The sequence below is a fragment of the Beta vulgaris genome, chromosome 3 (genome assembly GCF_026745355.1).
Source record: "Beta vulgaris subsp. vulgaris cultivar EL10 chromosome 3, EL10.2, whole genome shotgun sequence".
Classification (NCBI taxonomy): Eukaryota; Viridiplantae; Streptophyta; class Magnoliopsida; order Caryophyllales; family Amaranthaceae; genus Beta; species Beta vulgaris.
The window spans coordinates 6,976,804-6,993,513 of NC_079204.1; the positions used below are offsets into that span (position 1 = coordinate 6,976,804).

Here is a 16,710-nt window from a genome sequence, read left to right on the forward strand (position 1 = left end):
GCTCCAATGGTGCGCCCCATCTACAACTTTTGAGGCATTTCTTCAATAGAGGCCCCCGAAAAATTCTCCCTTCCTTAAAAAAGTGTGGAAGGAAATTTTCATCATTATCCAATGGACTCTCTAGAAGGAAAGAAACAGTCGATGTTTTGAAAAAAAAGCAAGCTCCCTCTCTCATCTAAAGGATCTCGTCATATTAAAATTGGGGTGGTGGATTAAGGGGTGGGGCGACCCTTTTCCATTCACCCCCAGCGAAATTCTAAGAAATCCGCTATGCCTTGATTGGATGCCCCCCAAACCGCAGATTGGCCGTCGAGCAGTTGAGCCCCCCCTTTGGGTCCCTCATCCTCCAAACACCCTCAAATGGAACGTTGATGCCTCCCTAAAGATAACCCAATCAAAGTCAGCAATTGGAGGGGTGCTGCGCGATAATCACGGCGTTTTCAAGTGCTTATTCTCCTCTCCAATCCCTTGTATGGAAATCAATCATGCTGAGATTCATGCGATCCACAGAGCAATCAAAATTTCAAGATCAATTGATTCTCTAATCCAGTCCAAACTCATCATCGAATCCGACTCCAATAACGTTGTGCAATGGTGTAATGGCTCGACAAAAGGCCCATGGAATCTGAGCTTCATCATCAATTTCATCCGAAATGCAATGGGCCGTGAACCTGGAATAGAAATTATCTTCAAGGGACGTGAACATGGTTGCGGACTCTTTAGCAAAACAAGGGCTCTCTAGAAGAGATGAATTCATTGCCTGGTTGTAATAGAAGCTCTAAGTCTGTAAGGGTACCTCTGATGGCCCCATTTGCTCAGGTGGCCAAGGCCCTGGAATCTTTGTACTGTAACCAGATCATTTGAAAGCAGTAATAAAACAAACTTATCAAAAAAAAAAAAAAAGTGATGTTGGGTTTTAGGGGAAAGGTTGAAGTGCTACGCCTACTGAGCTATGGACTAGGCTTTTTCTTTTTTTAAAAATACAGTTAATCATTAAACACAATCCAGATGCATAATACAAGACATATTACTACTCGATTGTATTGGATTTTCGGATCCAATTACCCTCAATCCATTCCGATCCGAAAATTCAAATTTTCAAAAAATCTCAATTCGAATCCAATCCAAACATATTTCGAATCCGATCCGAATTTTACTAATTTGGATTGGATTGAATTAAATTTCGAATTCTATTCGAATAACTTTCTACCTCTAATTGTCTCGGCTTTCAATCATTTATATAACTAAAAGTCTAAGAGGCATGTCTCAAACTCTCAACTAAGAGCCTAAAGACCTTTTATTTTTAGCTAATCTTAGTACTTTTGTCTTAGCCTCTTAGGTGAACGTACTTCAAATCATGGAATTATACATGTTATTGACTAAAATTAAAGGGAGAATGGGGAGTCAAAGGTATAAAGATCACAATTAGTACGGGAGCTTCTAGTTCCCATAAATCATTGGAAAACCAATTTATCAGCCAATACTATCATTGTAGAATCTCAAGGGGCACGCATCAATTTACTTTCCATTTCACTTGGAAATGAACGAGGGCTTTTAATCTTTTTTTTAGAGAACTATATATAATTGGCTTCAGACCTTAACAAGAAAAATAGAGGTGCCCTAGTTACATTTTACACAATTCTCTGGTAGTGTCACAAAACTCAACTCAGGCTCCATTGTTTTTGTTCTTTAATTTGAAGAATGGTTTCAGGTTAGTACATTACGAAAATTTTCTGATTGAATTTTTTCAATTGATCAAGTGCGATTACTTTATTAGAGATGAAAGACCTTAATCGTTGTTGTACCATGTAGAACTAATAATATATACTTCTATCTTGCACCTTTAAATTTTTTACAAATAGTGAATCCAGTACTTTTAGCATACTTCCCCCTTTTACATTTTTATTGTCATATAATCTTGATGCATTTTTTTTTTTTAGTATAACATATCTACATTAGTACATTTTACTAGCTAGTACTTGTTTTTGTTGCACATAAATTTTGTTTTAGGCGGTTGATGGTCTATGAAATATAGATGGGATTAATTAAATAAAATATGTAGTATATTGTGTACTTGCGTTGGTATATTATTATAATTTAATTTGAAAATAGCTACCCACCTATTATAGGTGAGTGTCTTTCACGTTGTATCATGTATGTTTGTATTATCAGATTTTGATCAATTTTATATTTTCATTTCTGTTTGTACTAGATTTTTTTTTTCAAAGAAGTGCGTGTTACTAGTTGCTTGTGTTTTTAGGGGGTGATTAGAATATTTAATGTTTATACTCTTAAAAAAAGAATATTTAATGTTTACTCGGTACATATTCCATCAACTGTCTAAATGATTAGAGTATGAGTGATTTGTGTAAAATTATTAGATGAATAGACAAAACGTTTGCTACTTTGCTATCATAAAATTATAATCTACATAGAAAGTAACATCAACCCTTAAGCTGGCCAAGCTTTAATATTTAATGTTCACTTTTAAAAAAAAAGAATATTTAATGTAACTGGGTTGATTGAACACGAAGGTGCTGATCCGATAGGTCCTTCTTCTTAAAAGAGGTCTTCACTGGACCCACCAAAAAATATACTTCCTTGTTTCATAATACTTGCTACACTTTTCATTATGGGAAGTTTCACAATAATCTACAATATCATTTTGGGTAATAAACTCTCTCTATTTTTCTCCTTAACATGGGTACTTTTTCTTTTTACTCTTTACCTCTCTCTTCTCCAATCTCTCCTCCAAAAATTACATAGGAGTACGTGAATTGAGAAGTATATAATATGAAATGAAGGAAATAACTAGGATCTAGAAGCGAATTATAGCAACATAAAATACGATATATTGAAGTTATTAGCAGTCGAAACTCTAACAACAGATACATATGTTAATACCTTTTTTGGTAAAGGGTAAGATAAAGTTCCTTGCAAAGAGGACATAAATTGAGAATCCCTACTTGATGAGATTCAAATTTCACCGAAGGTGATGTCTTTAATACGTGATCAAAATTAGAAGATACGAATATCAAAATTGCAATAATTTATGTTGAATTCGTTATTGGTTGATATGTTAGGTATGACGCCATTGATAAAAGTGGGCCCATATGGTGAATCCTCATTGACTGATACTAGTACCTGGGATGAGAGAGGGCATACAAAGATTACTGTAATTTATATTTCATATTCAGACAACTATGGTCCCGGAGTATCCCTACAGTTTGAGTATGATGAAGGTGGAAATACGGTGCTCTCTCAGTCATATGGACATCACAACAGACCCAAATTTTCCGTGGTTCACCCTTTCTTCTGAATCTTGGATTTTTTTTTGTTTAACCCATGCAATAATTTATACTCCCTCAGTCTCATAATACAGTGTTTGCTTGTTTCTTTTTTACATGATTTCCAAGATGTAACTTTAACGTTTAATATCTTTAATTCTGTATTAATAAAAAAATATAGAAAGTAGATATTATGAAATTACACATTGAAATGAATCTAACAAGATTCTACATGAATACGTTTTCTTATATATACAAATGAGAATATTCGGTCAAATTTTTTAAAATTTGACCCACCAAAAATGAAGTAGGCACTATATTATATGTTTGGACTTCGGAGGGAGTACTTTGGTTTAGTTACCACTTTATAAGTTATAAAGCATGAAACTTGCGAAGTTTCTCCGACAATCTTTTTTTTTTTCAAAAACAAACTTAAAACAATATTTTAAAATTTCACAAAAAAAATTATATAATATAATATCTCACACATTTCACGTTTTATAAAGTGGTTTTTAAAAAAAATCATAAATGAACTATATATAATGGGATCGTCAATTTCAAAATGTTTAAAATCTGATCGTAAGTAGGAGAAGAAAGGATGTGCTAATTATTTTTATGTTGTGCAAATGGACAGGTAACTTTGGATACAGGCGAGTATATAACAGGGATTAGTGGTTTCTATTGGTCTAGCGACATCAGTTGTTTGACATTTGAAACAAACCGAAGGAAGTATGGACCTTTCGGAAAGTCAACTGAGAAAGAGTTTGGCTTCAATTTTGGTCCAACTAATCGATTTGGTGGTTTTCATGGCACTTTATCTTCACTGGATAGGCTCAATTCCATTGGAGTATATGTCAAACCCCTCAGTTCATAAGATGTAACTTTCAGTTGTTTGGTTGTACTTGTTTCTATGATAAGTAACTATTTTGGAGTTTTAGACAATGTTGTTGGCTTAAGTTTGTTGTTTGTAGAAATTGAAAAGTTGTAATTTTCAGAATTGCTTTGATGAGAAGAGAAATTGGTAGTTATGAATTTGAACCAGATATTATCGCTTCTTATGTTGTTGCCTGTTTGTTAGTACTCCCTCCGTCCCTAAACAGAGTGTCCATTTCTCCAATGCACGTTTTGTATTGTTTATATCTTTAATTTCGTATTAGTAAAAATTATAAAAGTTAGATTTTCTTAATGTACGTAATGAGACGAATCAAACAAGACCCCACATGACTATGTTTTTTCTTATATATTGGAATTTTTTTTGAGTGCTTTCTTTACCTTTAAATAGTGTCCAAAAAAGAAATGGGCACTCTATTAAGGGACGGATGGAATATTAAAGATTCATACAATCAGAATTGAAAACTCTAACCCTATCCCACTTTGGGTTTCTTTGCTTGAAAGACCTATAAACTTTGAAGAACAAACTTTGGAAATTAGTACTAGGTTGTAAGCGCCGCAAGGTGCATCATCTTTAAGTAGTTTAAAGCTCTTTCCCAACAAAAAAAAAGATAAGAGAAAGCAAAGATTCGTTATAAGTTACTCATGCAACGGTAAAATCACACGTTAGACTAAAATGAGTTCTCGAGAGAGATGAAAACTTCTACATACCATCACACAGTAATGACAATGGTTCAGACTTGGACTCGAACAATGTGAATCCGGCCCTATATGAAGTCGGATTTTACATTCGACTTCGACTCCAAAAATTCGTATCCAATCCGACTTAAAATAAGTCCTAACATCCAATTTCGACCTGACTCGACTTTTTTTCCTCACTATTTTTTATAAATAGAAATATCTAATATATTTCAAATAATCTAATCATTACTATTTTTTTAACAATCATATGAAAATCTTATACAATACAATAATCTAATTATTACTATATTTTTCAACAATAATCTTTTCGATAGAAATATCTTATACAATACAATAATCTAATTATTACTATATGAAAATCTTTACTTTTTGTGATGATTTTTTAATGATAATTTTCGTGGTTTCAACCTCGAATTTTAGGATATTTTGAATCCTCATTCCAATAATATGTTAGGATTCACATTTATTTCTGGTGGCCGTGGGGCTTTTAGGCTTGTTGTCTTATGTAGGGGCGTGCAATGGTCCAAAATCGGACCGGTTGAATCGGTGGCCTGGAATTCTTTTTTTTGGACGGGATCAGACCGGAATATTCCGATTCGATTTTGAACCGATTGGATCGGAATATATATTTTTTTAATGTGAAAGTATTGGGTCAGACGAGCCCAACCCAATACTAAAATTCATCCCTCCTCCGCCTCCTCTCTCCACAATTCTCCAACTACACAAAGACGAGCCGTTTATTTGTAAAGCAATGAAAAAATTTGCATTGTAGTTCAAGACCAGTTACTCATGCTTTAATGCAGGAAGTGCCGAGATCAACTGCAAGCCCTAGTTTCTAAGCTTCAAGTTATTGTTTTCGTCCCCTTCCTTTCTTTGATGGTTGTGCCTCTATCTGTTCTTTCATTTAGACAACTACGATTGGTGTGCCAAGATCAACTACGATTGGTGTGGTTTCAAATACTGTGTCGCATGAATAATCAATACCGCAGCACAACAATAGACACAGAGATACGGGCAATCATAATTATAGGAATGGTGAGCCTTAGAGCACTCCCAATGGTGACATAACTCATCACCAAAATCAGAAAATTTGGGTTGAACAAAAAAAACATGCATCCCATTGGTGATAGAAAACCTATCACCAAATGACATATTTTGTCATCCATCACCATGTGAACAAATCCATCAGCAAATGAAATGTGTGAATGGAAGACAAAATCAGCCTAGTCACACACACCCAGCCAGTGGCAAGCTCCCACGTGGCTGCTGCTGTGTTCTTTTTGGGAAATTTTGTGGAAATTTCCACGGAATTTCCCAGAAAATTCGTATTTCAAAAAAAAAAAAAATACCAAAATTCATATTTTTTCCCCTCTATAAAATGATACCCATATTGATATATTTCAGAACAAAAAAAAAACACTTCTCCTCCTCACCTTTCTCTCTCTAAAAATATTTATACATCATTTTTCTCTATAATTTTTTACCTTCTCCTTCTCACCTAAAAAGAGGGAAAAAAATCATATTTTCTAATAAATTTTTATTTTACTAATAACCAATAATGATAATTAATTTTGGTAATTAATTATTATAATTTTAAGTAATCATAAGATGATTCATTTTTATTTTTAATATGTAAATTATATTATTTATTGAAGTAGGAAAGAGAAATAGGAGAGAGAAAGTTGAGGTGGGTAGTGAAAAGTAGGAGAGATAAGTGAAGTTTGATGGTTTTTTTGTTCATGAGTGGGGTGGAGGTGATACATTTGATCAAGAAATGATCAAAACATGAGTAAGTAGGAAATTTTGGTGATCAAACCCATCACCATTGGGAGTGCTCTTAAAAGATGAGGGGCAGAAAATATCTAATACCTTCAGGACCTCGAGCCATCAAAGCAAAAAATATATTATTAAGCTTTTTTTCAGAAATATTTAGAGGTAAGTTACTTTCATTTAGAGGTAAGTTGCTTTCATTTAAAACTTATTTTATTTCATTTACTTAAGTTTTGTTTTCAGTTAAAATAAAACACGTAAATGAAACAATAAGATAAGTAATTGAACTTAAAAGACATCCAACTAAAAAAAATTTGAAACCAACTGAACAAAAATTGAATCCAACTGAAAAAAAATTTGGAACCAACTGAACAAAAATTGAAACCAACTGAAAAAAATTTGAAACCAACTGAAAAAAAAAATTGAAACCAACTGAAAGTCGTCCGACCAAATAGTATGGTCGGACGGTCTGACACAATACCTTCTCTTTTTTTATTCAAAAATATATCTCTAATCTCTATTAGATAAGGGAAGAGGAGGGGACACAAAAAATGATAAACCCTTTTATACCCTTAAGTAATAAAATACAAATTCATCATCTTTTACCATTATATCCTCAATTAACAAAATATTTACACCATCTTTGATTTGTTGGTTTTTAAAAAATATGAACTTATGAATAATTTTTCGTAATATATATTGTTACGCAATTGACATTTTATTTATTTTCGCACGCATCACCTGCATACGAGACTAGACTAGTATATACTTCCTCCTTTTCTTAATAAGTGCAACATAGAGAAAGTGGAGGAATATCAAGGAATGTAGAGAGAGAAAGTTGGGACCACAATAAAGTAGAGTAATTCAAGTGATGAAACAAAAAAGTTGTGGTCCCCTCTTGCTTTTTGTGGCATATTTGTAATAATATTGAAATTTTTTTACCATTTTGAGCTTGGTTGCACTTATTGTGACTATTCCAAATAAGAAAAATGTTGTACTTATTAAGAAACGGAGGTAGTATATATTATAAGAGTCCTTATTACATCACCGTAAACAGGTGACGTTCATGGGCGGAAGTGATAAAGAGTATTCTTATATCACGAAAATTAGCGGTGTGTGGGGTAAGAGAGGGCATACTATGAAACCTGTGTTGACAACATTGACAATTGAAACGGATAACAAACCTACGGGCCGTTTGGATGTGCAAAACCACTATTTAACACGACAGATTATTCAGTATTCAAAGGCCAAAGAAAATAAGCTAAGATATGCATTATGTATCATTAGTTTTGAAACTACGCGTAAAATGTCACAAAAAACTAGTGTGTTGCTCGGGCGATTAACTGAGTTTTTACTTTGAATAAAGTTGTTATGTTTTGAATTTATATTTATTTTAGATTAATTTGTTATACTTCCTCCACATTTTACAAATAATATGAACTTATTAGCTAATAGCTATATTAGCTATAAAAGAATATTGTTATAGCTAGACTTTTGATCTCTCAAAAAAATTCAGCATAGGAATTGCGAACGAAAAGAAAGTAACGGGAGAGTATCGACATCGTACAAGAATTTTGATGTAGCTAGATATTTTAATAATTTCACATATAACTGAGACAAGTAGATACTATCACACTATCTCTTTAGTATGATTTTATACTATATGACAACAAGATTTCAACAGAGTAGTACAAAACAAAGAGTTAACCAAACGATTTACGTTGTTCATCGCAAGACAAATTGGGCTTCTTGAAGTTTCAATATACACTAAGATATAACCCATTTTAATCCTTCAAAATATATATATATAACTAAACATTAATAAATTCACTTAAGAGATTGATAGCTTGTTTTTGGAGAATTAACAACTTGTATATTTATTATTCATAGGTGTATCATGCCTATCTTCCTTTGCTATCACAATTCACAAGACAAAATCAACATCATGACAAACATGTAATTGTTAACTTAAGAGATGATAGAGTATAAATCTATTCTTGGGACTCCAACCATCAGCTTAAGCTTTTGATTGAGTTGGTCCTTCGACATGGTATTAGAGCCATCACTCAAGAATAGATTTATACTCTATCAAGAGATTTTCAGGGAACCATCACCCAAGTTAACTCTTCTTTAGAACTTAGAAAATAATCAAGAGATTACAGAACAACTTTCTATACACAAACAAATGAAAAATCTTACATGACAACTATTTTCTCCTGTTAAGGATTATTAATCTTTGTATCCTTACAATGTATATATGCACAACTTATCAATGCATATTTTCAATAGTACTATACAAAAATACGATATTGATGCCTTCAAATTATTTAGTAAAAATCATCTAAGTTTTTGTCTTGATCTAAATGCATTTCTTTGTTGCTTACTTCTTGCAATGGACAACAAAGATGTTTCCATTTGGTCATCAAGCTTAGTTGGATCAAGAGACAATTTCTCTCTTATAAATGCATCCAAATTAAAACCACTCCCACTCTCAACACTTTCAGCATCTGACAATGTTTCTTCATCATTACCCTTCAACTCTGTCTTCTGTGCTGAATCTGGGGTTTTTATTTTCCCAAATGGATCCTGCTCTAAGTTCAAGAGCCTCTTTATGCTATCGAGTGCCGGATCAATGATGTCTAGAAACCCGTTTACCCAGGAAGCGTCATCTACAACCTCTGTTCGCTGTCGAAACAGAAAGCATTATAGAATCAAAAACCAGATACCTTAACACCTGATAAAAAAAACTATTGTAACTGTCCAAGACAGTTGCATGTCTAAAACTTATGCAGCATGGGTCCTTGACTAATTGAGGTATGTAGATCACATATTTCCGGCCTAAGAAAGTAGTGTTAATTCTCTGAACACGTTATCAGATTCCAAAATATCCGATATGGATACTTGAGGTAAAATGAAAAGTAGAGCTGACAATTCACAACTATGTTTATACTTTCTAAAATATCATAGGCAGACATTAGTTCTAGTCTCTAGACATATATTGTAGGCGGACATTAACCATTTTACTGCGAAAACTTGTATGGAAGGAATGCGTTGTGTACAATAGTGTTTAATCGGCCTGAAGGAAGGGCTAGAAGTATGGATGCAGCACAGGTCTCCCTCATACCTGACGCTAAATATTCCACTGAGAAAGGAGGGGTGAAGGAGATTCAAACCCGTGACCTTTTTGTCACGCTGTCTCTTGATACCATGTCAAAGGACCAACTCAACCAAAAGCTTAAGCTGATGGTTGAGGCCTTAGGAATAGATTTATACTCTATCAAGTAGTCACCCTATCACGAAGCTCAGCATTAATGATAATTTAGATGACTTAAGCTTGTGTTATGGACTGCACCCATTATATACTGGATAGGTACATTTGATTGATCCAGACAACAAATCATTCTCATGGTGTCCTTGATATTACATTTTAGTTACACACATTAAGTTCATCTAAGCATCAAAAATCCGTTCTAGTTACTTACCTGTTGGAAGTAGAGATTACGGATCTCCTCAGCACGGACAGAATTCCCTTGATCCTCCTCTAAAGATGCCCAAGTCATCCACGTCACATAGCTTTGCGAATTGATGTTAAGAGACGATCTAAATAATCTCCTAGCAGCTGAAAGATTGCCAACTCTTTGCTCCAAAACACCCCATGCCTGAAACATATTTGTACCAGTTTCTCATTCAAAGGCTAATATAAGATACACATTCATCCACGTTTGTGTTACACATAGTATGGTTTTCATAAGCAACATGGCAACTTTGATCTTAACCTGAAGGCAACGAGCAGCACTTTCCGTTGTTGAGTTAATAGACAGAGCTCTTTGGTACAGTTCTCTTGCAGTGGATATGTTACCTTCCTTCCATTCCATCCATCCCCATGCCTAAAATAGCAAAAAGCATAATAATTTACTTTGTGGCCAAACTACAAACAACCACAAAAACATGAAAGAATAATAGGCCACGCAAACATTTAACTATTAAAAGCACAGATATAGTGATGAATTTATAGGTGAATCTCTGAAGAAAGTCACATGTTTTATATTATCATCTAGTACCACCTTAGAAGTAATACTGAATGTTAAAATCGAAATCTATGATTTGAGCAAGATGTTCCACTATCAAGTGCATTGACATGAGACTTTCTCTACAACATTATACATAAATTCAATACTATCATCAAATAGGTCATCAGAGTTTTATTGCAGTTAGATGGGAGATTCCTCTTACAATCCACACAGGTTGGTGCCTCGGATCCAACTCCGATGCTCTCCTGAACAAAACCCTGGAGACATTAGCAGTAGAGTGCTTGTACTCTAGCAAAGCAAGAGACTGGAGAAGAACAGGATCCCTCGGGTTGACAATATGGCCTATCTTTAGAATTTTTCTCCCTTTATCAATTCGTCCAAGATTCGCTTCGAACAGACCCCATACATGCCAGGCAAACCTGTTTTTGGGGCTAGCCTGAACAGCTCTCTGCAAATATAAATCGGGGATGAAATTGAATGTAATAAGCCATGGATTTTGTGTCTACTGCTATATGAAACTTGTATCATGATCTGAAGTATTCCATATTTATTGTTATGATCATTTACCTCAAACAAGTAACAGGCAGCTCGATTGTTTTCCTGCTGCATCTCTAGCTGTGCCCATGCCTGTATTTGGGAAGACAAGGATGAACAGGATGTTTCAGGCAATAGGAATTCATCGGTCTAACAAAATATTTGGTACAAACTAAACAACAAGAAATTGCTCAAGTCACGATGATCTTGTCCGAACAATGTGGATAGCATTTGAAAAGTACATGCTATATATCTAGAACATAGATGCAGCATTACCTAATTCAAGCTACAAATATGGTACGAAAATGCAATTCGCTACCTAATTTTAATAGATTATCCCAACAATATACCATTTGCAAGTACCAACTAGCCCTTTTCTGATTGCAATTCGAGGGGATTTAGTGAATCAAGTGATACTAGTTAGAAGTATAGAAGGGAACAGATAATCCGGCTATAGGGAATCATATGGATGTATTGAAGATACAGTCTCTATAGATATCTCAAAAACTCAAACCCATAGTGCAAGTCCCTCCAACCCAACCTAAAAAAGACGGTGAGAAAGAAAGAAAAAAAATGACTTACAAGCCAACTAGCACAACTTTTGGGGTTAGACTTGGTGGCTTGTCTGAACAAGTAGCGAGCCTGTTCATATCGATTAGCCTTGGCTTCAAGCAACGCGAGAGTCTGGTATACATACTCATTTCCACCACAGTATTTAATACCTTTGCCAAGGAGATTCCTTGCTTTCTTAATGTTTCCTTGTTTTAGCTCCAAAACTGCCCAACCATGCCAGGCCGCGATGTGCCTCTTATCAGCAACTGTGGCTGCATCAAATAGTTCCCTCGCTTTCCTTACATTTCCCAACCCATCTTCCATCACAGCCCAACACTGAAAAAGATTGTAGGACATATATACATTATAACTTTGAGTAACTTCATAGTAACCCTATACTAGATCACTAGATGAAGTTGATGGTATTCGAAATATTAGACTTAAAACATACAAACCTGCCATATGTAAGGATTTTCACCCTCAGTAGCCTGAGAACCTTTTTCATAAACATCTCTTGCTTCAGATATTCTTAGTTGCTTCCTTAATACCTTCCCCAATGCTACATATGGCCTCCCGTCTTCAGGCCAATAGTATATACACTTCAAACATTAGAAAATCACATCATTATACTATAAGATTTTAGTGTAAGCTTTAATCTCAGCCATCCCCAATTTTCCATAAACAACTTTTTCATGTCAAGCTTATAAAATATTTAGTATCGATGTAAAAAAAATCCCATTAAGCTCATAAGAGAAGCAAGCAGCAAATCAACAAATCAAGAATGAACAGTCTCACAACTCTAGAACTATGATAATGCTTCATTTACTAAGTCTATCACAAATTATCAACTAAGTACCAAGGATGTCTTGGTCTAGTGGTTAAGATTGAGGTGCTGTGAACGATATATAGGTCACAGGTTCGAATCCCCACTCCCCTTCTTTATACTGCCTTCGTGGCTCATATGGATTAAAAGAAAACAAATTATCAACTAAGTAAACGTCAACTAGCTTAGCTGGTTAAAATCTTGGGAGGTGGTGTTCAAGACATCCGATCAAATCCCATCTACATTATTTGTCCGTGTGACTCTCACTACACCAAAAACAAATTCTCAACTAAAGTGTCCCATCGTCTATCAGTTTATCACGACAACTTCTTTATAATTGAAGATGTTCACTAACTTTAGACAACCTAAAATCAAATTACAAATATCTATTCATCACTGCCAAATTACTCGGCAGTTCTATCAAATCTCAAGGCAATTACTACCTGCTTTTACCCGCATCGCGTGCATATAAAACCAGTAACTACAAATCAGATCATATAATACCTGTTGTAAAATATTTTCAGCATCACCATACTGAAAATTCCTAGTAAAAATCTTAGCTTTATACAAAGCCAAATCCAAATTAATCTTCAAAGGCTTCTCCTTAACAACATCCTCTGTATCAACTTCTCCACCTCTACCAGGCTCAAAAATCGGCAATTTCTTCGCAAACTTCTCCAAACTTTTATCCAATGCAGATTTCTCGTCTTCATCATCATCATCATCATCACTACTCCCATCGTCATCATCATCATCATCATCTCTCTCCTCATCTCCACCGTCTGATTGAATCATAGGACGACGAACAAGAAACTGATCCAAATTACTTCTTGTTGTGATATCAACAATCTTGGGTTGTTGAATAACAGCAGAAACTTCATTGTTGTTGTTGTTAGAAGAAGTGTAGGGTGGTACAGTGAGGTGTGAAGCAGAGGATTGTAGGGACTTTATGGGAATAATTCTATTTTTAGAGGATTGTTTGGATGAATTAATATTATGTGAAGAAGTAAAAAATGAAGTTGTAGTTGAAGAAGAAGTTGAAGATGATGATGGAGATGAAGAAAACACCTGCATTTTTTTTTTTTTTTTTTTTTTTGGGTATTTTTCTTTCCTCTGTTTTTGAGGAATTTTAACGGATAGAAACTGTATGTGGTAGTCATGGAAGTTACTTTAGGCGGGAGTGTGGTACGTGGAATGTTGTACGCCAATTACATGTATATGTGAAATTACGAAATTATCCTTTCTTGAAATTTAATTAGCCAAGATGAAAATTTTGGGTTCATATTAATGGAGGGTATAATAGTAAACTCATGAGCTATTGTACAGAAGAGGAAGTACAGGCATCAGGATTTTAGAAGTCCAGATTTTTTTAAGCCACGTGGCAGTTAATGACTGGTTGGATATCACACTTTAATCTTTACGCCCATGCTCCTTTGATCTTCAAATAAAGTAGAGGTGATGAAAGTGAATCCGGCTCCGTTTTGCTCGACTAGACTCGAAAATACTCAAGTTTGGGTAGAATTTTTGGGTTTAGTTTGGATTTGGTTCAGTTTGATCTTTTATTTGGATATTTTAGGTAACTTAAAAATGACATTTAGTTTAAATCTTGACTCGATATATTATTTTTGTTCAAAAAAGTGGACTTTGGGCATAAAAACTTGGTCCTAAATTTGACACGGCTCGACAAGTGAGCAATTTTTATAAGGGTGACGTAGCCTATCCTTCAGTTTGATCACTTTTAACATAAAATGTGTAGTAAATGTTATTGTGTTTTGTCTCAATGTATATTTTCATATTGTAAAAAAAAAATGTATATCCCCAAAATATCAACTTTCTACATTTACTTTATTTCGGAATAATTTGACCATTTGGTTCAAGTTATTAATTATAGTTTTCAAGATAAATAATTCAAATCATGTAAGGAATTCAGGTGGTTGTAGGTAAAGAATGGAGGAAGCAAAAATGCAGGTTTTAGGACGTCTCGACAGATTGGAGAAGAAAGAGAGAATGATTTATGCGTGATACTGAAATTAGGGCTAATAAAATGCGTTATTATCTAGATGATGTGATATAACCAACATACTTTAGCATAACTAATATACATTAGCGATTAACTAATTCATCCAAAAGCAATTTAGGCTAGCATAACAAATAGATTCAAGCGCTTAACTAATTTCGTTATTGGTTTGATGCACGAGCGTGATGTCAGCATGACATTACATGGTGTCACGTTAACACTAACGTGAGACCGTCTTTTAAAAAAAACTCATATGTGAGAGGTAGGCACAAAATATTAGTGTAAAATATGAAAATTCATTATTCATTGGAGATATCCCTAAGCAAACATTACACACTTACACTGAAATGAATGGAAATTATAATCACACTCATCAAAAACCAAACTTAGATAAGCAAGGACGTGAGCAAAAACGTACGTAACAAAGTACACTCCAAGCATAACAAAAATGAAATGAAATATAATAAAAAAAAACGTTACATGTTAACTCAATAACGATGAATTAATAAGGAGCATCACAAGAGTGATAAAGTGTGATATTGTAGCCAATAACAGCATCTCCGGCAACAGCATCAAAGGAGTAAGTTGATAGGAGTGCATAACCACGCGCCATCCTAAAAAGCCCGGTACCGCCGGCGACGGCAACCTCCCTATTTTTCTCAATGTAGGCCGGGTTATTACCAACCAAGGTCACAGAACTTCCTGCATACATACCATCTTTAAAAGTAAAGGACATGTCCATGATTAGGCTAGGTTTGTCACGCCCATCAAACCCCCACATTCCTTGGCCTTGGCCTACCAATGTTGAATCAATCATCGGCCCCACCGTCAGGCGGTCGTCGGACATCACTAGCAATCCGAACCCGGTGGGCGAGGTTGCGGTGTCGTCTGCCTTGGCTATGGCTTTGGCTGAAGTGTATGGACCAGGGCTCATGATGTCGTGTAAGTAAAATTTTAGTATGGTTTGGCATGATTTGCCTAAGGGGTCTAACTTGGTTGTCTTGGCCCATTCTTCACCCATGCATGGGTAAGACATGACCATAAAAGTGGTCATGGCAACCATTATTATGCTCATCTTAAGTTGAGCCATCATATACTTGTATATAACTATATAAGTATACTTTGTTAAATTGGAGAATTAGCTCAATGAAGATTATGTATTGATGTTTTGTGGTTTAGAACAAATTAACGAAGTCGTTTATTTATACTACAAGTTTATCATTGTGTTATAATTGTAATGGTAAGCACTCACAAGTCACAATAATGCTTCACCACTAAGTAGAAGATTTGCCAAGTCTAACAACGTTAGAGCCTTATCTAAAGTAGATCATGGTCCCCAAATATATCAAACAACTATATAATTAACCTCCATAAATTATTATAGAAGTATATACTTGATAAATTAATGACTTTTCGAAAGTGATATTTTTCTTGGGTCCTAACCTAGGCCAATTCTAAAAATGACAAAGTCCATAAAATGTTAAACTAATACTTTCGTGGAGGACTTTATATAATATATGGACATATGGTCCTTTATGTTAAATATGCAAGTCCAATAGCTCAAGCACAGTTAGTAGGTCAGGAAATAAGTTGTGGGTTTTAGGAGAGAAATAAAGGAGAATAAATAGACGAAGAAGATCGATTAATTGAGAATCCCGGAAAGTGGGAGTCCTATAGTCCAACACCATATGATAGATATACTCTATTGAGCAACTCACGAACTTATCATATCGAGTTTAGACTAGCTCAATTTGACGCTTTAATTTGATGAGTTGAGTGTTCACCAAATTTTGACCAAGTCGAGTTTGAGTTGTTCATGAATAGCTCAACTCAATCAGCACCCCTCATTACAAAGCAACCTAAGCGTTTTCAGATTTTTGTGAAAGCTAAAAAAGTGGAGTAACAGTGGATGGATTAAGATTAAAAAACAAAAAAGAGAAACAAAAGGTTAGGGGGGAAAAAATAAGGGAAGTGGAAAATTAAAAATCCGACCTGCCGGAATCGAACCAGCGACCTAAGGATGGCTGAAGGATTAACCAACTACAGTCCTCCGCTCTACCAACTGAGCTAAGGTCGGTTTGCTAATTTTAAAACAAACGTCGT

The 16,710-nt window shown here is 34.7% G+C and overlaps 3 protein-coding genes and 1 non-coding gene across 4 annotated transcripts; 1 reads left to right on the top strand and 3 right to left on the bottom strand.

Moving 5' to 3' along the window:
* The first annotated feature begins 1,623 nt into the window (after window positions 1-1,623).
* LOC104888611 (jacalin-related lectin 24-like) lies at window positions 1,624-4,340 on the top strand. Its single transcript, XM_048640640.2, has 3 exons — window positions 1,624-1,711; window positions 3,084-3,301; window positions 3,922-4,340. Exons 1-3 carry the CDS (start codon window positions 1,702-1,704, stop codon window positions 4,159-4,161), a joined length of 468 nt encoding a protein of 155 aa, XP_048496597.2. The 5' UTR covers window positions 1,624-1,701; the 3' UTR covers window positions 4,162-4,340.
* A 4,466-nt stretch (window positions 4,341-8,806) lies between these two features.
* Window positions 8,807-13,856, bottom strand: LOC104888446 (protein high chlorophyll fluorescent 107). The gene is made up of 8 exons (XM_010673423.4): window positions 13,095-13,856; window positions 12,223-12,366; window positions 11,798-12,103; window positions 11,249-11,308; window positions 10,884-11,129; window positions 10,427-10,537; window positions 10,133-10,309; window positions 8,807-9,335 (listed from the first exon to the last, which is right to left on the bottom strand). Exons 1-8 carry the CDS (start codon window positions 13,662-13,664, stop codon window positions 8,988-8,990), a joined length of 1,962 nt encoding a protein of 653 aa, XP_010671725.1. The 5' UTR covers window positions 13,665-13,856; the 3' UTR covers window positions 8,807-8,987.
* Window positions 13,857-15,109: 1,253 nt separating this feature from the next.
* LOC104888612 (dirigent protein 23) lies at window positions 15,110-15,541 on the bottom strand. The gene has a single exon (XM_019248308.2). It carries the CDS (start codon window positions 15,539-15,541, stop codon window positions 15,110-15,112), a length of 432 nt encoding a protein of 143 aa, XP_019103853.2.
* A 1,052-nt stretch (window positions 15,542-16,593) lies between these two features.
* Window positions 16,594-16,684, bottom strand: TRNAY-GUA (transfer RNA tyrosine (anticodon GUA)). Its single transcript is given in 2 exon segments — window positions 16,594-16,629; window positions 16,648-16,684. It is a non-coding gene; the product is annotated as a tRNA-Tyr (tRNA).
* Window positions 16,685-16,710: the final 26 nt, after the last annotated feature.

Coding starts and splice junctions, on each gene's coding strand:
- LOC104888611 (XM_048640640.2), top strand. Junction 3,302..3,921: donor ACAGACCCAAATTTTCCGTG/GTTCACCCTTTC, acceptor GCAAATGGACAG/GTAACTTTGGATACAGGCGA.
- LOC104888612 (XM_019248308.2), bottom strand. CDS start 15,541: ATGAGCCCTGGTCCATACACTTCAGCCAAAGCCATAGCCAAGGCAGAC.
- LOC104888446 (XM_010673423.4), bottom strand. CDS start 13,664: ATGCAGGTGTTTTCTTCATCTCCATCATCATCTTCAACTTCTTCTTCA. Junction 12,104..12,222: donor AAAATCCTTACATATGGCAG/GTTTGTATGTTT, acceptor AATCTTTTTCAG/TGTTGGGCTGTGATGGAAGA. Junction 10,310..10,426: donor GTGCTGCTCGTTGCCTTCAG/GTTAAGATCAAA, acceptor AATATGTTTCAG/GCATGGGGTGTTTTGGAGCA.